Genomic DNA, 21734 nt, shown 5'->3' with positions numbered 1-21734 from the left:
TGTCCCTTGAAGATTCTACACTGTACGGTACTTTCTTGTCCTGGTCCTAGGCTGCAGGGTGACATATCACCAAGGGAGGATTCTCTAGAAGGCAGGATTGCATCTAGAATAGCTGCATTACCCAAGGTAGGTGAACATATCTCTATTCTAAAAGTCCTTTGGGCTCAGGATTTATAGAGATGGCTTTGTGGCTAAGAGCATTTGTTTCTTCTGTCAAGGAGCCAGGTTCAGTGCCCACCACCCACATGGTGACTCACAACCACCTGTAACTTCAACTCCAGGGGATTGGACGCCCTCTTCTGACCTCCTCAGACACCAAGCATGCAGGTGGGATGGCGCACACATGTGCACATACACACACACACACACACAGACAAAACATTCATACTCACAAAATAAATCTAAGAGAAAACCATTTAAAGCCTCGGGTTCTAACATTTAGAAGCCTACTAATCATTTTGGAAATCACTGCATCTAGAACAAAAGCAGAAGGCTTCCAAAGCCCTCAGATGCTGGCATGACTGCCTGACTGCATCTGCCTCAAGTTTATATGCTTATAAAATCTTCCCTGGGTTTCGTATTTCCAGTCTGGCATGTGACAAACTTGGAAAGGGCTGGTTGCTCCTAACAACAGAAGAAATGCTGAACAAGCTGGAGATCAGAATCCTTCTTCACTCCATCACAGGGAAGACTTCTATACCTAGACTGCTGGGGCAGGCAGGCAGACACAGAATCACTGCTCACTGTAGCGGACATGCCCACAGAACCAGGGCGAACTCAGGAAACACAACATGAGCTATATAACCCATGAATTGCTAAATGCTTGCTGTGGCCAAGTCCAAATGGGATCAAGTCCAGGACCCTACCCAACCAGGTTCTGACAGCGAATGTAGGAGCAACCCCTCTTCCAATAGCGGGGAGGGAAAAGGAGCCACATTGAAATCTGGGAGTATTCTGCCCTTCTTTTCCAGGCCTGCCCCGGGAGAAACAAGCTAAACAGAAAACCTAGCCTACTGTGGGTATCCACATGAAGAGAAAACACCAACACCAGCCCCCTTTAGCCATCTGCCCCAGCTACAGGGGAAGAAGAATCCAGAAGTCCTCCTGACATTCAGAGCCCAGTGCATAGTTGTGTTGAAGTTTATATAACACAAGTGAGTGCCTCTTTATGGGAATCTATTTCACTACCTTGTTAGCACAAAAGTGGGCTTTGATAACTGGCACGGGAAAGCAGCAGACTAAACCAGTAACCACCCAGAAATAGCCCAGGGGACAGCTGTGAAAATACTGGCAGACATGATGAGCGGGGAGGGGGGTTATGAGTAAGCCTCAACCACAACGGTCCTCAAAGGGGAAGCTCAGTGGCCATGCCTTCGAGGGGAGAGCACCAGGGCAGCAGCCAATCTTGGCCTCACATTCCTTCAAGATCCTCACTTGGAGTTGTTGTCCAGGTCCTGAGAGATGTCATCTACTAACTCGCTCTCGGACGACTCATGGGCCATGGCCTTGTAGAGCTTACAGGCCACCAAGGCCTTGGCCATGCTCTCCTCCCCGCGCTGCCACAGGAAGACGGCCATCTTCTGGCGCTTCATGAGCACGGCCCACACCATGAGCTCGTGAAATGGGTACTGGAATCGACTCACGGCCGGGTCGTCCACATCGATGTCAATCTCTTCCTCTTTCTTCTTCTTCTTTTTCTTCTTCCCTTTGGCTGGAGGTTCATCATCCTGGGAGGAAAGGAACATGGCTTTTTTTTTTTTTTTTTAAATGGCTCTTCTTAAATTGACAACAAATTAGCTCTTCAGGAGCTACAGGAGAGAGGAAGGCTTCTGTGTCAGAAGCAGCGGAGAGACTTGGTGAGCCCCAGGCTCTGGGCTCCACTCTGCATACTGATTCCTTTGAGAAGGCCCCGCGTGTTTACTATGGGAAGCCAAGTGATCTGAAAAGGAATGCTGCTATTTGAGTAACTTATCCCACCGGGTTAGCAGCTGTTTGTTTTTTGTTTTTTTTTCCCTAGAAGGTTTAAACCAAGGAGACAAAGCAAACAGCTGAAAACCTCCCCATAAACTAAATACAGATAGCACAACAGGAAAGGTGGAGTCGCTGTTTGTCTCTTCAGGGGCATCTTCCAACACAGCAGAACACTGATACTTGTTTGTAAGATATAGCTGGAGCTAAGAACTGATGGAGACAGTGTAGTGGGGCCTGGTAGCACAGGCCTCTAATACCAGGTAACCCAGAGGCTGAGGCAGGGCTCAGCAAGGTCAAGACCTTCCTGGGCTACTGAGAGAGTCAAAGGCAAGCCTGGGCAACCACGTGAGATTCCCCTCAGAATAAAAGTAAAGGCTTGCTGTGCAAGCACGAGGAACTGGGTTTGGATCCCTGTGCCGTGTAGAAGGTCAGCCGAGGCAGCAAGGGCTTGTAACCCCAGCACCGGGAGGCGGAGACAAAAGGATCTCTGGGGCTCGATGGCCAAGTCAGTCTAGCCAATCGGTGAGGTCCAGCTTCAGGGAACGACTGTCTCAAAAAATAAGGGGAAGGGGAAAAGGGGATGGAGGAATATGTACATCTTTTAAAAATCAGGAGATCGGTAAGTGGGCCAGCAGGCTCTTGCTGTCAAGCCTCAGGACCAGAATTCAAAGACTTCAATTCCCAGCACCTACATGGTGGAAGGAGAGAACGGACTTCTACAAGCTGTCTACTGACCTCTACTGGCATATATTTTGTGTGTGTGTGTGTGTGTGTGTGTGTGTGTGTGTGTGTGTGCGCGCGTGTGCGCGCGTGCGTGCGTGCACGCATGTGTGCATGCGCATACACCCACACACCCACACACACATAATGTAATTAAAAAGAAAACTCGGAATAAGAACTCTGCATCACAGCCGGGCGGTGGTGGCGCACGCCTTTAATCCCAGCACTCGGGAGGCAGAGGCAGGCGGATCTCTGAGTTCGAGGCCAGCCTGGTCTACAAGAGCTAGTTCCAGGACAGGCTCTAGAAACTACAGGGAAACCCTGTCTCAAAAAAAAAAAAAAAAAAAAAAAAAAAAGAACTCTGCATCACTAAGCTATCGGACAGATGGGAGAGGCTAGAATGGTGTGTAAAGGCTTGTAAAAGTGAACTTGGAAGTCTCTTTTAGGAAAAATGGAAATGAGCAAGTTCAACGTTGGAAGACAGGAAGACAGGACGAATTCGTATTCTTAGTGCCTGTCATTGAGGAAATGAAATATAAAGTAAAAGCAGGCCTGGGAGCGGAGGCACATGGAGCAAATCTCTGTGACCAGGTTGGTCCTACCAGATGAAAGGACTTGAGAAAGGGAATGATAGAAGACTGGGGCTCGTAGGATAGAGCCGGAGTTGGGCCTTAGCTGTGAGTTCTGAACTGAAGCCTTTTTTTATCAAATCATTCAGAATGGGATGCTGTTGAACACGGCAGTTTATGTATAAGCACACTCAGCAATAGCCAAGTGCCATTCTGAGCTGCAGTATTGCTCCCACTGCTCCAGGGTGGTGTTGTTTTGTGTGTGTCTGTGTCTTGTTTTTCTTAGTGCTTCATTTTTAAAGCTTCTTGTTAATGGTGCTGTCAACTCTTTTGTCCCGTGATGAGGGTACTTGAATTGATCTTCCTGATGTCAAATAGTATTCTTTGCTGATAGTCATTTTGCTAAAGAAATGCAGCAATAAAATTGACTCCCAATGACATTCCTCTATACCCATAGGCTGGTTCCTCTCTCAGCCAGAGAAGCTTCCTCCTGCAGTAGATGGGAACCAACACAGAGAGCTACAACTGGATGCTGTGCAAAGACCTTGAAACTCTCCGTTCTAAATGGGATGTTTTCACCAAGTCCCTCCCCCTCTTGGCTCAGGGAGCTTTGAAGAAGAGGAGGCAGAAGAGTTATAAGATCCAGAGGCACTGGAAGACACTAAAGAGACAGTGTCTTCTAGATATGACAGGGTTGATCCGTTAGAGACTGTGGCTGCATGCACAGGGCCTGCACAGATCCAAACCAGACAGGGTCCCAGCACCAAGATGAGGAAGTGGGCATGAATGTCTATCCCCATCCAAGAAGCTATTTCCAATTGATAACTATGAGAAAAGGAGTCTCACTGGGTATACAAACCAGATTTAAGGGCCAGCCTATACCCAGCAGCAGATGGGCACAAAATGAACTTGGTGATATCTTACAAGATTTTTTTGGTCTCATATTGCTGTTTGAGTTTTTTTTTTTAAAGAAAAAAGAAAAAAAGAATAAAAGGGAAAAATTTGCTTGTATATTATGGCTTATGGTTTTGAGATTGTATGGGGTTTGCTTGCTTGCTTGTGGTTTTGTGTGTGTGTGTGTGTGTGTGTGTGTGCATTTCTCATGCTCTTTCTTAGTTTCTTTTTCTTTTTTGTTAGTTTATTTTGTTTTATCCTTGTTTGTCTTTTTTATTTATGTGTTTTTCTGTTTGTTTATTTGGTGGGTTGGTTTTTCAGGGCTGGGTTTCTCAGTAGCTATGGAGCGAGTCCTGGAACTTGCTATATACACCAGGCTGGTTTTGAACTCACAGGGATCCGCCTGCCTCTGCCTCCTGAGTGCTGGGATTAAAGGCGTGCGCCACCACAGCCCAACATGGGTTTGTTTTTTAAAGAGAGAAATAAAAAACATGCAGTTGGAAGAGTTGGGAGGTGGGGAGGATCTGTGAAGATATGGAAAGCAACCATGGTCAAAATGTATTCTATTAAAAAAAATACTTTATTTTTAACTTAAAAAAAAGATTAGGAATGTCATACAGTTTTGAGTTTCCTCATTAGCACCTATTGACAAATGATCGTGTCGTATCTTTTCCTTGTTTATCTTAACAATAAGGTAATATATTAAAGACTTACTAATATTAAATTTTATTTGCATTTAGGAAATCTTAATTTCTTATTTAGGACATTAAAAAGTTTTATTAAGTCCTTTGGTATTTTATGGTTTTTTAGATGATAGAAGTAATATTGTTCTCTATGGGTTTCTGGTAGTATTTCTTTGGAAACTGACTTTACAAATTTTATAGCATTAATTAGGTAGCCTCCATCTCTAAAGGTATCTGTTATCCCATAGACACCCTCAACAGAATCTGTGGGCTGTTATCATTGTTTCTGGCTACCTTCTAGAACCTGATCATAAGACCCCATTGCTGTGGACACCATATGCTTGAGTCAAGGAGAAGTCAAGCTGGTAAGACCTGGAAACTTCATCCCTATTGGCTAACTTTCATAGAGCTAGACGGTTCTGTACACACTACCAGGGAAGAAAGCTCATCGCCCCCTCCCCTGCAGGGAATCCTGTGAGCTACAGCAATGACTGGCCTGGCAAGACATGCCACCGGTGCAATAGCAGCATGAATGTTAGGGTAGCGACAACACCATCTGACTGGATTAAAGGCTAGCTTCACCAGATGGAACTCTTGTTCCTGTGCCTGCTACTGGGCCCCAAGCCCATGGCTGGCCATGTCAGAGGCCTTCAGGAATAACCTAATGTATCTGCTAAATGGACATAGTATCAAACTGCCCCCTAAGGTATTTTTAATGTTCATAGATCAGAACACCTTTCAAACCGTATTAGAGAAGCTTCTTTCTACAGTAGAGACTGCGGAGTGCTCATCTCTAAGGGGATGTTTACATCACATTTTCTTTCTCCAAGGCTTGGAGGCCATTGCAGAAAAAGGGGAAGAGAAATTGTAAGAGCCAGAGGTGGCTGATATCTGCAGTGAAACAGTACTTGCTAGACATAACAGGGCCGTTGCCTCTGTGAACTCACAGTGGCCGTGACTGTATGCCCAAGACCTGCATAAGATCAAGCCAACCAAAATCCCAGCATGGATGGGAGAGGAGCTTATCAAGTCCACCCCTAGCTGAGGCGTGACGGGTAATTGATGTCTATGAGGGCAAATAGAATCAGTTTTCTTCAGGGATGAGGTTTCTGAGAGGTTACCCATGCTTTGGTAGATGGTCCTACATTCATGTACATACAGGGAGCATCCAGTGAACCCTGTGGCTTTAAAAAGCAGCCCACGGAGTTATGAGTGAAGAGCGGTGTGTGGATATGGGAGGAGTTGGAGGGGAGTAAATGAGGGTGGATTTGATTGATCGAAATACATTATATTCATATATGAAATTGTTAACAAAAAAGAAAATTAAATTGTTAAGATATAAGCTTAGGCTGGGGAGATGGCTCAGTGCTTGGCTCTGAAGTGTGAGGACTGAGTTCGAATCCCTAGAACTCACGAAGAAGCTGGGCAGGTGTCATACCTGCGTGTAGTCCTGCCGTTGGGAGGCAGAGACAGCTTTCCTAGGCCAAGTTGGTTAGATAAAGTAGTTGTAACTAGCATGCTCCAGGTTCAGGCAGAGATCCTGCCTCAATAAATACAGTGGAGAGCAACTGAGGATGACGTGAGGACAACCTCTCACCTGCATGTGTGTGTGTGTGTGCGCGCGCACACACACACACACACACATTCAAAAACACAGCCTCCCCCAGTACTTAGATTTGTTTAAAGGTGTCTGACCTTTTTTGACGATTCCTCCAACCCATCTAATATTTTGGTATAGAGTGTTTATTCATGGAAAACATCACTCACTTTTCTGTTACTCTGAATCTAACCATTTCCACAAAGTGACCAAAGTGTCATACACAACCCCGCTCTACTTACTTCCATTCCCAGAAGTTTAAGTGCTTTCGGCTGCATAATGAAGAAGCAGGAAAAGGAAATAAATTTACTCAAGTTAACTGTGATCACTGTGCTAATTAAGTTAAATATTCTGTGTTACTACTAATTAATGGCAACATCCAAGTGGAGGAAATGGTTGCACGTAAACTGCTTCTGTCAGCAGAAGTCAGTTTGGAAAGACATACAGACACACAGCCCTCCTCGGGAAGCAGAGCCAAACAAATCTCCAGTACAGATTGTGGCGTAGGAGTGAGGAGTACTCCCCACAGATCTGATGTTTACAGGACTGGGGTTTTGATGGACTGGAGCAGCCAGAAGCATTAGGGCAGGCCAGGAATTAGCCTTATGTTTGGTAGAGAAATAGGATCTATTGTGGTAGGGTGGGGATGGCTTGCCACAGCTGTCTTGGATTCCTTGGATATACCGTGAGTTTGGCTATAATTGTGTGACAAGCAGGGAGCCCTTACTTTGGCGGGGGCGGTGGTGGGGGGGAGTAACAGATGCTTTTTCATGCTTTAGAAGGTGACAGCAGCTCCAGTGGTTGGTGGGAGGAGGGGTTGAGAGAGCAGAGACACGGGACCAGGAGGAAGGCTATTGTGGGGAGAGAGGGAGGGCAGACTGCTGGACAGGTTGCACTGACTGACCCAGTATTTGAGGTGACAAGAGTGTCTGCAGGTAGTACCGGGAAGCCTCACACCGGGGGTCAGGACAGGGGCAGTGTGGGTGTACTCTGGGACAGAGGGCGTGAAAAGCTGGGTTCTGCATGGGGAGACTTATTGGGAAACATATTAAGGAACCACACGTCACTCTGGGGGACACAGGACACTGGGTGGCCGCTGATCTGTACCCTCTTAGGGCCAAACAAGTTGTTATAGAGAGTTCGGAAACTTTTCCGAGTGTAGTTGCAGCGGTAGGCGCCTCCCATGAGATACTCCAGCACCAGCCCTATGTCGATGAGGCTGATGTGGTAATCAGGTGGAAGGTTGCTCTGCAAAAGAAGAAGTTCACAGTGAGGACAGAATCCCACAAGTTAGGCCACATCGCCCCAGTAGCAACTTGGCTGTTACTATAACAACCATGTTCAGTCTGTTACCATATGACGCATGGGGATGATTCCAAACATTGGCATCAGCTCTTGCACTGAAAAGGAAGAGTTAAGAACTCAGGCACTGCAGAGTCTATGGCACGCCCATGGCCAGACAGAGTGGTTTGCAGCTGGTATGTGGAGGTGGAGGGAGCAGTGTGGTACCAGCGGAATAGAAGTGTTTATTTGTATGACACATACCCTGGATAACCCCTTGGAGAAGACATGCTAGCTTCAGGGAGGGGCCAAGTTTCATTTGGAAAGTAGTGGGTCTTATGGGAAACTATAGGCGGCCAACGTATTTTTTAGGGCTGGAGCCCTTCTGGTGAAAGCCTAAGTGGTAGTCAGTGACTCTGGAGGACACCACCAGATCCTCAGTAAAAACACAACCAGCACCTGTCTGAACTGACAAGGAGCCACCACCGGGGCTGAATCTTATCAACATGGAAGAGGATTCTGCTGGGACAGAGTCCCAGTGGCGAGAGGCAATGGCATGAAGAGAAGCACTCATCCATATCCTAGACTAGCTACACTGGCTGAACCTTTGTTCCTGAAACCTAGTCTTTCTTCCACCTGGGTCTTGTGGCAGGAAGCAGAGTGTGGAACAAGGCTCTGGGTTCGGGGATCTCTGAGGTCCTCAGTTCCCATCCACTGATTCCATTTTGCTCTGTAGAAATCACATTATCATATTCTTAGAACTGAATAATGATAAGAAATACGTCTAGGTTATTAGAACTCTGACCAAAAGCCCCACTCTCTCATTCTAGAGATAAGATTGCCCCTATGAGACCTCATCTCTAACTTGGGATGACAAGAACAAGAGATGCCAGCGTAGGACTGAGTGAGCAAGACCCCACAGGAACACAGGCTGTGATAGTGGGGGGCCCTGGAGAATGAGGAGAGCTGATCCCCTTAGAAATGAGGGAAGCGCAAAGGCTGAGAACCTCTGGTGCACTACACAGGACACACCCACCTCCTGAGCAGCCTCCTGCCGGTTCTTCTGGAGCCTACACTGTTATCAGCGTGCCCCTGTGCTATGATACTTCGAGTTTTATTTTTGCTTTTTGTATATTTGTTTGTTTGATATGCATACATGTATGTATCTATGTTTGTGTGTGTAGGTACACATGCATGCATGTGTGTGAATGCATGTGGAGACCTGAGGTTGTTGTCTGGTGTCTTCCTCAATGTCTTTCTACCTTATATATTGAAGTAGAGGCACTAATGAACCTGGGGTTTGCCAGCTTAATTTTTGGATTCTCTGTCTCTACCTCTGGCAGGCTTGGGTTATGGAAGATAGGGCACCATGACCATCCAGCTTAGATGTTTAAAAAAAAAAAAGCTTTATATATTTAGTGTGAGTGTGAGAGAGTGTGTGTGTGTGTGTGTGTGTGTACACGTGCGCATGCACACACACACCACAGTGCACCTCTGGAGGTCAGAGGAAAACCTATAGAAATCAATTCTCCCTGTCTACTGTATGAGTCCCAGAGTACGCAAACTTGCCAGTAAGCCCCTTTACCCGCTGAGCCATCTCACATTTACTGGGTGCTACAAATACAAGCTACAGTTCCAAGCGTTTTACAGTCATCTCCCTCGCCCTTTGTTCTTCTCTTTCTAAAGTTATAGCTGAACTCCTATTATGAGCAGAGGAAGCCATTGTTGCCTATGCTTCAAATAAGAAGGGAACACATGTCAAAACAGAATACTGTTTTTACGAACTATTTTCCTGGCGGTGTCAGCCGGTAAAGGGTGGATAACTCACCTTCTTAACATCCCTCACCAGCAGGTGAAGGGTGTTGGGAGGGCCCAGTCTCTGAAAGGGAAGCAGGCAGCCTCAATCAGTATGGTTGACTCTTTAACTCTAGAACAAAATTCTACCCCAGTGAATTGTGGGGTTCACAATATACCACTGACTCATTTGTTATAAGGCAACTGGCTGTGGTTACCACATTTAAATGTGTGTGAAATGCTTTGAATAATTTTAGCATTCTCGCAGTGTTAAATATCTGCATGTTTTACACCATTTCTGCCACTGAAAGTCTTCGAATGACGGAAGAAGACGTAAATTTTCAAAACTTGAATTGGACTAGTGTGGGCAAAGCAAATTTTATCCACACACTTCCCATTCTGGCACAACACACTTCCTGTTAAAATGTGTTTTCCCTGTAACCAGGGAAACGTCAGGGTCCCAAGCAACAGTTGACTAATAACCCTGACAACGGCTCAGTCTGCTGCCGCCTTAGGACATGAGGTCCTCTTGCGTCACAAGCTTAGGATGTCAATGCAGACTTACAGGGATTCATCTGGTCACCTTTGACTTCTCTCATTGTGAGTTTTTACGAGAAATGGAATCTGAATCCTTTCCTCAGGCCAGTGAGCTACAGTCCTTTCCTCATTCTCCACATAAGCGGCAGTTCCGGGTAAGCCTCATGACCCCTCCCCGCCCCGGAAATGCCTGATGCTACGGCATTCTGCGTCTTGATGATTGGGTTCAGGGGATTGGAACCTTCAAGTACATGTTCAACTTCAGACACTTTCACTGCAGAGGTGGCTTTTTGAAGATGTGAGCCCACTGGACAGAAAGAATCATCCGTCTCCTCTAGCTGGAGTGACTGGCTGTCACTGCACAGTTGCTGAGGATATGAATATGCACTAGCCAGGAGCAAATAAGGATTAGCCGCCCCGCTACACGCTGGCCTTCCAGCTGAAGCTGCCCTCGTGAGTCTGCACTCAATGGAGAGCTTTTGTTGTGGTGGTTACGTAATATGTGTCAGGTGATAAGAGTATTCTGAGCTAGCTTGCCCCCAGCCTTCTCCCGGGGATGCTCACGGTGTTGTAAAGCTCCTCCAGCCGCGGGATGGTGAGGAAGTGTTGCATGTTCACTCCGTTTTCAATCAGGAGCTTCACGAAGTCAACCCGATCTAAGACAAGAGCATCCAGCATGGCTTGTTCCAAGGCATTCACCTGCGTGAAATCCAGGAGGGAGTCCATAAATTGCCTCTCTCGAGACTCCAGGCAGGAGACATTAGGACACACCATGGAAAGTTCTGGAATGTTCTGAGCTGTATTCCCTGCAGTTTTGTTTGTTAACCTGGTGCTGGGAATTGAGCCCATGGCCTCACATATGCCAGCCAAGAACTGTCCTAAGGCTACTGCATCTGGACTATGCTTCCCAGGGTTGCTCCCTTTAAATAAACATACTTAACCTTCTCTCCTTTCTGCTCAGCCTGGTCCCACATGCTCTGCCAAAGTTTATAAGGGACTTTGTTTTAAAAAATTAAATCAAGAGGGCTCAATAGTTGACTCAAAGCTAAGAGCATGCCGGGTGGGGGTGGTGCACACCTTTAATCCCAGCACTTGGGAGGCAGAGGCAGCCAGATCTCTGTGAGTTCAAGGCCAGCCTGGTCTACAGAGCAAGTTCCAGGACAGGCTCCAAAGCTACACGGAGAAACCCTGTCTCAAAAAACAAAACCAAAAACAAACAAATAAACAAAACACTAAGAGCACTTATTGCTCTTGGAGAGGACCCGGGCTCAGTTTCCAGCACTCCGATGACAGTTTACAGCCTGTCTGCTAACTCCAGCCCCAGGGGATCCAGGGCCTTCTTCCAAGTTCTGCAGGCACCAGGAAAGTGCACGGTGCACATACATATATTAGGCAAAATGTTCCTATATATAAAATAATCAAAAATCAATCTAAAAACTTTTAATGAGTTAAGACAACTATCCCAATGTTGCCCTATTAAGTATCTCTCTGCTGTTTTTTTTTTTGGCTGGGGAGCATCTTCTGGTGGTGGTAGGACCATGTAGGCATATCACAGGTCACTGGGGTGCTATGTGAGTGAGTGGCCATACACTTCTATGTATGGAACAAAGGTACCGCTCCAAGAGGAAGCACTGGTCATTGCTCTCTCTGCTTGGCAGGTGTGCAGACACTTGGTACAGAAACTAACCACATGTTTACAATTCACACAACAAAACCCTTTTGATGATAGAACTAGCGGTAGTGTGGGGATGGGTGGTGGGTGAGTCGAAGCAGCTACCAAGCTTGGGAGGCTGAAGACACCCATGCAAGATGTTTCTAGGTCTCCCTGCTGCTGAGACACAGGCAAGCAGGGCCTCTGCAGTGACAAGCATATGCCATAATGATGATCACTCCCATTTATTAAACAGTAGTAAACACACTATTGTCACTGAAATATTGGCATTATTCCATCAATCCTCCATCCTGATGGGGATGAAGCAAAGGTAACTAGAGTGTCCCAGGGCACGAGGAGAACTAGGGCAAAGCCAACTCTGGGCTCTACAATCAAGGACTTTGCACACACCCAGTTCAACAGCTCGATCTTCCGGGGGTCCGTTTCTTCCTCCACTTCCTCTTTCGCTTTGCCTTTCTTCTTGCCTTTTCCTTTCCCTCGCCCCTTGGTGGTGGCTGTGGGTGGCTTCTTCTCCTTCTCTGTGACTTTGTTGTCCACTGGAGGGGCCAGGCTTCCCAGTGGCTGCAATCCACAGCAAGTAGTGTTGATACCAAGACTGCCCCTTACTCCAAGACAAATATAGTGACACCCCAAACTCTATATGCGCACACACAAAGTAGATACACACACCTACATTCTCACAATGCACACATGGCATAGACTTCCATATATTCACACACATGCATAGTACACACACCTGTACACATTGTAAGGCATACATGTGCACATTCATAATCACACAAATATGCTTTCATGTGCACATGGGGGAGGTGTACACACCCATGGATAAACTTATGAACATGTGCTTGAGTATACACATATGCATACACCCAGGGCACATATGCACCAGCACATATACAGGCATGCACACATGTATACGTACAAACTCTGCACTGTGGCCTGGCTGTCTGATAAAGAAGACCCTAATACTGTGAACCACTGTTCATCATGAGCACAAAGACTTAATTGGTCTGATGCAATGGCTGTGAGTATTTGAAGTGAATGACGTGCTGATGGATGAGTGCATTTTGAGGGAAGGGCGCTGAGAGGCAAATTAAAAGGTACCAGAGGTGTGCTGATAGTCCTCTAATGATGGGAGAATGTGACCGTGAATGAGTCAGAGGCAACAGATAATAGCGCAAGTTGCTGTCCAGAAAGAAATGTGAGCTGGAGATTATTATGGCTAAAGAGGCTTCAGCAGATGCCTTGGAGTTGCTCAATGTGGTGATGGATGGAGGATCCAGGAGCACATGCAGTGAGGTGATGGATGGAGGATCCAGGAGCACATGCAGTGAGCTGATGGATGGAGGATCCAGGAGCACATGCAGTGAGGTGATGGATGGAGGATCTGGGAGCACATGCAGTGTGGGGAAGGATGGAGGATCCGGGAGCATGTGCAGTGTGGGGAAGGATGGAAGATCCGGGAGCACATGCAGTGAGCTGATGGATGAAAGATCTGGGAGCACATGCAGTGTGAGGAAGGATGGAGGATCCGGGAGCACATGCAGTGAGGTGAAGGATGGAGGATCAGGGAGCACATGCAGTGTGGGGAAGGATGGAGGATCCGGGAGCACATGCAGTGTGGGGAAAGATGGAGGATCCGGGAGCACATGCAGTGAGGTGAAGGATGGAGGATCAGGGAGCACATGCAGTGTGGGGAAGGATGGAGGATCTGGAAGCACATGCAGTGAGGTGATGGATGGAGGCCTTGAGGATGAAGGGAGGTTTCAAGGACACTTGCAGTGTTGACAGACTGAAGACCTCTGAGAGGGTGCTCACTCAGTGGAATAGGAAGGAGAAAGAAGCGGGCCTGGCCTCCTGGTAAGTGTGGAGCATGGGGTATGTCCTGGTAATGCAGCCAGGGTCAGAAGCTCCAGCCCCCTGCTGAAGTCCTCGCCCCAATGCCTTCCTGCCATCACCCTCTACTGGTGAGTTATCCGTGGTCCCTCCACTTCACCCTTTCCTCTACTTGCTCCGCTATACCTTTCTGTCCATTGTTCTGACTTTAGTCACTGGGCATCACCCAGCCCCCTTCATGCCAAGCCCTTAGTCGTGTGACTCAACAGTTGCTTTCTCCCTTAACCAGTTTCTTGGGCGCTGCAAGCTCCAGTTTTTTTTCTTTTCGGTGTGGTCAGTCCTTCTCAAAGTCAATGTTCTTCTGAGTTCTGCCCCTAGCCCTCTTCATTCTCATCTTTCTCTCTCCCTCGCAGTCTTACTGATGCTCATACCGCTGGCCACTATTCAGGAACAATCTTCCCCGTCTAGTTTCAGTCCACGCTCCTCCCCAGAGTCCCTCTGGTGAGCTTAGCACCTGCATGTCCCACAGACTCTTTACTTCCGTATTAGTTAGCTTTCTGCTGTTATAACAAAAATACCAGGACTTGACACTGTGTATGACCTATGGTTTTGGAGGCAGAAACTCCAAAAAAAAAAAAAATAGAGTCAGAGCTGCCTAAGGCCTTGTTGCTGCATCACGAACATGGGGGGAGACCCACGGTGGGAGCAGCTGTGGCTGGTGACGCAGGAAGCCAGAAAAGCCAGGAAAGGGGGAAGAGGGGCATCCTTGCTCCTTTTATTTATCACAACCTCTTCCGCAGGAGCTAGTCATGGGTCTGAAGAATGACAGCAATCCATTTTGTTTGTTTTCATTTTTGCTTTGTTTTTTTTCAAGACAGAGTTTCTCTGTGTTGTGTTAGCTGTCCTGGAACTCACTCTGAAGACCAGGCTGGCCTCGAACTCACAGAGATCTGCCTGCTTCTGCCTCCCAAGTAATGGGATTACGGGCATGCACCATCATTTCTCTGCTTCAGACCCCACTTCATAAGGCTTCAACACCACTGTTCTGGGCACAAAGCTTCTAGCAGGTGAACCTCTGGGAACAAACCAGAGTCTGCTATTAAAACAAGCAGGATGCCAAAGCTACACAGAGAGACCCTGTCTCAAAAACCCAAATAAACAAAACAAAAAAAATTAAAAATCAAGCAAACAACTGTCTGTAATTACAGTTTCAGAGGATCTGACATTCTCTTCTGGCCTCCATGGGAACTGCATATATATAGAACACTCACATACATGCAGGCAAAATACCAATTTTCATTAAAAAAAAAAACCAAGTAAAGGTTTTTAAAAATTAAAAGTTCTTCACCCCAGAAGGCTTAAGAAAAAAAAAGCAGAAGCCTTAATCCCAGCACTCAGAAGACAGAGGCAGGGGATCTCTGTGAGTTCGAGGCCAGCCTGGTCTACAAAGTGAGTTCCAGGACAGCTAGCTCTACACAGAGAAACCCTGCCTCAAAAACCCAAACCAAACCAAATCAAACCAACAAACAAAAACAAAGCAGGAGGTAGAAAGTGTTGCTGAGAGAGGATTTCATCCAGGAGACATCTCCTTCCAAGAGTCCTTTCCAGCGTCCCTCACTCTTCCATGAGGTGGGGCCCCAACTTATCCGCTGTGCAAGTTGTGGAGCAGAGTGCCCTTGTTGACAGCTCGCTCACGGTCCTTCTCCTCAGGTTTCGTGCCCAAAACTCCTTAATTCTATCTCATTATTGCTTTGTTTTCTATCTCTACTCTACATCCAGATGCTTTTTTCTCATACAGATCACTTTACAGCCCATTAGAGGGTTACACAGCTGCCATGGATGGTACCCTCCTAGTGCTTCCGAAAGAGACGGTGCAAAGCATCCTGGGATAGACAAAGTATATAATGTAATGCCTCCTGCGGACACAGGTATTCAAATGCGCACACACACACACAAAGAAAGAGAGAGAGAGAGAGAGAGAGAGAGAGAGAGAGAGAGAGAGAGAGAGAGGAGAGAGAGGAGAGAGAGAATATAATAGTGATAATAATGATTCTGTTGAAAGAGTAGAGGCCTCCTGTAGGTCAATTGGTTCTCAAACTCCCTAATGTTGTGCTGGCCACAAACTATAAAATTATTTTGTTGTTACTTCATAACTGTAGTTTTGCTACTGTTATGAGTCATAATGTAAACATCTGGTATACAGGATGTCTGATATGTGACTCCCAGAGAGGTCACGACCCACAGGTTGAGAACCGCTGCTATAGGATGAGGGCCTGTGTTACAAACCACAAATACGCAAAGGGATCCTTGCTCAGAGTGTGTAGAGAGAACGCCTAAAACTCAACAGCAAAAACCCAATTCAAAAATAAGCAAAAAGGCTTGGATAGACACGTCTCCGAAGAATTTCCCAAGTGGACACCACAGATTATCACCTCCAGGGATCATGAAGGAAACACAAACTAAAACCAGCTGAGATGCCCTCCCAATCCACTAGGAGGAAAAACAAAACCACAGAAGGTAACACATTTTTGAGAAAGTAGAGAAATGAGAACATATGTACCTGGGCTGTTATTTTAAAAAAAAAATGTGATGACTCCTAAGACATTAAACGTAGAATTTTTGCATAATAAGTGAATTATGACAGAAGTCCTTCTGGATATGTTCTGAAAGGAACTGAAGCAAGGCTCAAATGGATCCCTGCAAACCCACTTTTGCAGCAATGCTGCTCACGATAGCCACTGTTCACCAGGCTGCAGGATAAGCAGGTGAGATCACACACAAAGCGGGACTCTTTTCTTTTTAAGACAGAGTCTCACTGTGTAACCCTGCTGGCCTGGAATTCACTTTGTAGACTAGGCGTGTCCCAAACTCACAGTGCTCCACCTGCTTCTGCCTCCCAACTGCTGGGATTAATGACGTGCGTTGCCACACTAGGCCTAAAGTGGAACATTTTATAATCTTAAGAAAGAACAGGCAGACATTGTGACACACGTTTTTAGTATTAGCACTTGAGAGGCAGAGGCAGGAGGATCTTTGCGTTAGAGGCCTACTTGGTCTACAGTGTGAGTTTCTCAGGAAACCCAGGGTTACACATAGAAACCCTATCTTGAGAAACAAAAAGACAAGAAAGGAAAAAAGGAAACAAGGAAGGAAGGGAGGGAGGGAGGGAGAGAAGGAGGGAGGGAGGGAGGGGAAGGGAAGGGAAGAAGGGAAGGGAAAGGAGAAAGAAAGAAGGAAGGAAAGAAAGGAAAGAGAGAGAGGAAGGAAGGAAGAAAGGGAGGGAGGGAGGGAGGGAGGGAGGGAGGGAGGGAGGGAAGGGAAGGGAAGAAGGGAAGGGAAAGGAGAAAGAAAGAAGGAAGGAAAGAAAGGAATAGAGAGAGAGGAGGAAGGAAGGAAGAGAGGGAGGGAGGGAGGGAGGGAGGGGAAGGGAAGGGAAGAAGGGAAGGGAAAGGAGAAAGAAAGAAGGAAGGAAAGAAAGGAAAGAGAGAGAGGAAGGAAGGAAGAGAGGGAGGGAGGGAGGGAGGGAGGAAGGGAGGGAAGGAGGGAGGGAGGGAGGGAAGGAGGGAGGGAGGGCGGGAGGGAGGGAGGGAGGGAGGGAGGGAGAGAAGGGAGAAAAGGGAAGGGAGAAAGAAAGAAGGAAGAAAAGAAAGGAAAGAAAGAGGAAGGAAGGAAGGAAGGAAGGAAGGAAGGAAGGAAGGAAGGAAGGAAGAAAACATTCTGACACAGGATAGATACATCTATAGGGAGGGGCCTTGAGAACACTATGCTAAGTGGAAGAAGCCAGTCACCCAAGGATAAACTCCATGCTTCCATTAATGGGAGCCCCCAAGTCAGAACTGCCCAGCTAAGCCACCCTCAAGTTTCTGACCCTCAGAAATGTTGCAAGATAACAAATACTGTTGCCTAAAGAAAATGTTCTGTGTATCCCCCAGCTTCTAGGTCCCAGCACTCAGCCCTGGGTTTGATTTGCAGGACCCAGCAGCACACCCCCTGGCCAGCTCTCAGCCTTCTGAATCAGCGCCTTCTCGCTTTGTATTCTCGCCACCATGCTCCTTCTGGCATCCCTTGCTTGCCCTTCTCTTTCTTCCCTCTTCCCTCAGTCTGTTCCAGGTGCCCTTCCTCCTCCACAGAAGCCAGCATCTGTCTGGTCACCACCTAGACTCAGCGTCCACTTCCTTTCCTCAGCAATGTCTTTCCTGGTATTGCATTACAAACTAGTACCCTAGATTCTCTCTCACGCATGTTTATCTTCTGTCTTAGCTCCTCCTGTAATTTGGAATCCAGTAATTATCTGTTATTTTGTCCCAAACCAGCTTCCTTCTTCTTCTCATTGCCCCACCCTCACATCTGCCCCAGTGTTACAGACTTCCGTGAGTCTGCTCTAGTCACGTCTGTGTCCCCAGCACATGGAACAAGAGCCCCAGACACAAGAAGCAGCCATCAACCAACATTTCCTAAATGAGTGAGTAAATGCGCAGCTTTGAAAACACGGTGAGCGAGTGGGGTGCAGCAGCCTTTCCCTGCTGCAGCTTCTGGCCTTGCTGCTGTGTGGAGTGGAGAAGGCACAAGGGTGCGGTTGCTCTAGGAAGAGAGTTTCGATTTGCTCGGGTGAACTCACCTACTTTGCTTCCTGTCTGACATCCGGGATTCCAAGAGCATCATGGGTAACCTTAGAGGGATAGCTTGTAACTTGAGCTAGCAGAGGAGGGGTTTTTAGGAGGGGCTTCGGGGGTGTCCAGAAGAGGGGCAGCTGATGAGTGCAGGTAGCTATCATGCACTTTAGAGGTGGACACTCCACACTAAAATGGAATATTAGGGAGAACGAGCAAAGAACAAGAGAATAGTGGTAGCCTAGCAGAAGACCAGGGTGTTGGTGGTATTTGCTTCAGCCATGAGGAAAGTCAGGTGGATGACGTAGTTGGAATCTTACAAACCCTGATAGGGTTGTAACATGGTAGACTAAATCTAGCAAGGGAGAAAATAATAAGGAACAGAATCCCGACCCTACCTACCCCACTCCCAGCCCTGCTGCCTTCTGCCTGGCCCTAGAAAGGCTACCACATCCACAGAGCTGTGGGCTGAGAGATCTGAGTAGCAGGTGGTGTGCATGACAGAACCCTTAGGGCATTTCTGCAGATGGGTTAATAGGTGTGAAATGAGTGTGGTTCTGTGCCGGGGTATGGATGGAGCCAGCACAAGGCAGGTAATAGTCATTTGTGCTGTGCAGATGAGATCACACTCAACACAGGATGTAACAATGTAGGTACCACACCTTTAAAAGGATGTGGGCTGGCATGGACCACATCCACAAACTTCAAATATGGGCTGAGCAATTATTGCTGGAAATAGTGTCTCTGACATTCCTTTGGGTTCCTTGTGTGACTTTCTAGCCTGTCACTGGCTTATGCTCTAATTTTTAGAGCAAAGAAGTTGCTTTGATTGAAGGAGTGACTTAAGGACACCTGAGTCACTTATACACATACTAGCTGCACATGCCCATTATGGTTGCATGTGTGTGCACATACACACAACTTGCCCTACATCACAACACACACGATCTTCCAACCACACACATATCGTGTCTCCTTTTCATATACATTTTCTCAGCCACAAACATACAAAATATCCTTCAATAAAAAACACACACATACATGCCTGCCAATCATGCACATACACATGCCTGCTTCCACACATCATGCCACAAACACATCATACAGCACATACGTCTGTGCTGTGCAGGTGAGATCACATCCAACACAGGGTATTACATTGTGTTACACTATTCTACAGATGTGACAAAAGTCACACTTTCCATTCTCTCACACTTATAAACACACACATACACACACAGAGAACACAGATACATGCTATAAACCCTCAGACATCACACATTAAACTACATCTTTCTGTCACAACCCATGTATCATGATCCACATTTGCCACACGTGTGCTGTGCACAGACTTGATGCATACCGTACATTAAAGCATCCCACAGGTACTAGAGCAAAGAATACAACAATCCCATCACATACACATCACACGTAGAGTTCTCTAGGCCCCCCAAAGTTTTACAAAACAGCCTGAAAACCCAGCGCCCTAGAAGAAAACGCTGCCATTAATTTTGGTGCTCTTCTTTCAAAGGATAAAAACCCCCTCTTTTACCAGCAATGATGAAAGGTTTGGTGGTTAGTTTCCTCAGGAAGACCCGCTCAGTGTGGAATCAGTGCTCAGAGCCCACCTTTCTTTGGTTTCTTTGAAGTTAAACAGCAACATCTTCCAATAATCTCATGGATTTCCCAGATCAGAACCCTGAGATCATCTCCTGAGATCCATGTCATGATCAAGGACATACTAACACGGCACCATGCCAAGTCACAATAAATATTCTAAACTGAAAACTGCTCCAACAGGCACAGAGGCCTTTAACCTCAGCACTTGGGAGGTGAGGGCGGGAGGATCAGGAGTTCAAGGCCAGTCTTGCCTACATAGCACATTCTTGCCCAGCCTGGACTACATGAGACCCTGTCTCCAGCAAAACGAAAACAACAGAAAAAAAAAAGTTTCACCGGCCAGTGTGGGCCAAAGATGAAGATCTGACTTCGTGCTATGTCAACTCGGTTCCAAGCCAGTGCCAAGCTCAGCTGATCAGGAGCCGATGCGTTGGTTCCTGGGAAAGGAAGAAGTGAGTGTTTCTCACTTGTGTCTGGACAACCTGAGTTTGCCAGGTTCTGGGGAGGAAGCTTGGGCTTCTCACTTCCCGGTGGGAGCTAATTTGGAACTAAGCACCTATTATTTCTTTCTTGACCCCAAATGACCACCAAAGCTAAGACCTCTGCTTTTTGTTTTTTTAGGTTTCCTAAGAAGAAGCCAGAAGCAACCTCATCCCAAGCCAACTGGGCATGGTTTCCTGGAAGGGATGGAGGAGGAGCCAACTAATTCATTCTTTTCTCATCTAAAAAGGAGAGAACTCTGCCAAGCTGGGCCAAGGACCGTAAGTCCTAAAGCAGCACCCAGTGCAGCATCAAGTCTGTGGTGAATGTCCTCTTGTCCCTGTAGCCCCAGACTAGCTGAGAGGCAGGGAGGAAATGTGCCTCCCACAGAGAGACCCCCACCATATCATAAGCTCCTCATCACAACCTGCCTTTAGAGGCAGGGTGCAACGTTCAGGAACCAGACCCACCGGGACAGCTATGGGTAGGAACAGCTCTGATGAGTTGGTAACATCCATGGGTCCCACAAAAAGCCCTCTTAGAGTTCAGTCATTCCAGCATTTCATGCTGAGGTCACCCCAGGCAACCTGGCTGGCTCAGGGTTCTTTTTCTAAAAGTTTTTAGGAGGAGGGGAAGCGAAGGAGCACTCATTATTGGCAAAGCCCTTGCCAGGCAGCTCTGAAAAGACAAAAATCAGAATCACCACTTCCCAGAGGCTCACCTTTCAGCAGGGCTGTTAAAATTGCCATCTCGACATCTTGCTGACCCTCAGAACCCATCCGAAACACGGTGACCTGGAAACAGGTGAATGGGGAAGAGACGGAATCAAGGCAACAAGAGGAAGATTGAGCTGTTTTTTTTTTTTTTTTTTTTTTTAAAAAAAAAAAAAAGCTGAACACAAGGACTGGAGCAGTGAAGCAGAAGCCTGGGTAGAAGCTCACAAGAGTTTTTAGTCTCCAGGAGTTTCCATGTTGCTCTTGCTGATGGGATGCTTGCCTGGATTTGAGTTTATTATTTATCCCGCCTGGGGCAGAGGGCGCTTACTTGGGATCTTCACTAAATAGCCAACTGAGGTGCTGAACACACATCTAATCAAAAGGAATATGTTAACAGGGGATTTGCGAATTTCAAACTTTGAATACGTTATCATAAGTGAATGAGGAGGGCCAATGCCTCATAAATACAGTTGAAGGAAGGAACGAGAAATGACCCCTGCATTGGCAAAGGGAAGTGAATTTGACTCTGTAACCATATCTAAAGGGCTCTTGCATGTCTCTCTTCCCAGGGACTTCATGTCTGATTTATGGTTGGCGTCTCTGAGTTGAGAGACATGGTTGGTCTGACATCACCCCATGTTTGCTAAGATCTGGAAATACCTGGGACCACCTGTGGGCTTGTTCCCCACCTCACCCCCCCCCCCACAGGCGCACATGGGCAGGTAGTGTGGAATGAGTTTCTAAGTCACCCTTT

General features: G+C 46.9%; 1 protein-coding gene across 2 annotated transcripts in view; it reads right to left on the bottom strand.

The window, feature by feature from the left end:
- Trpm1 (transient receptor potential cation channel subfamily M member 1) overlaps positions 1–21734 on the bottom strand; it is a 113652-nt gene that overhangs the window by 35983 nt on the left and 55935 nt on the right. For both annotated transcript variants that reach the window (XM_038313418.1, XM_038313419.1), the window contains exons 9-16: positions 20986–21058; positions 20121–20221; positions 12109–12279; positions 10611–10745; positions 9544–9594; positions 7542–7682; positions 6677–6706; positions 1435–1727 (exon numbers count right to left, since the gene is read on the bottom strand). In XM_038313418.1, coding sequence (XP_038169346.1) covers positions 1435–1727; positions 6677–6706; positions 7542–7682; positions 9544–9594; positions 10611–10745; positions 12109–12279; positions 20121–20221; positions 20986–21058 — 995 coding nt within the window. The remainder of the gene's footprint in view (positions 1–1434; positions 1728–6676; positions 6707–7541; positions 7683–9543; positions 9595–10610; positions 10746–12108; positions 12280–20120; positions 20222–20985; positions 21059–21734) is intronic.

Source organism: Arvicola amphibius, chromosome 12, assembly GCF_903992535.2.
Source record: "Arvicola amphibius chromosome 12, mArvAmp1.2, whole genome shotgun sequence".
NCBI lineage: Eukaryota > Metazoa > Chordata > Mammalia > Rodentia > Cricetidae > Arvicola > Arvicola amphibius.
This window is presented reverse-complemented; position numbering and strand designations above follow the sequence as displayed.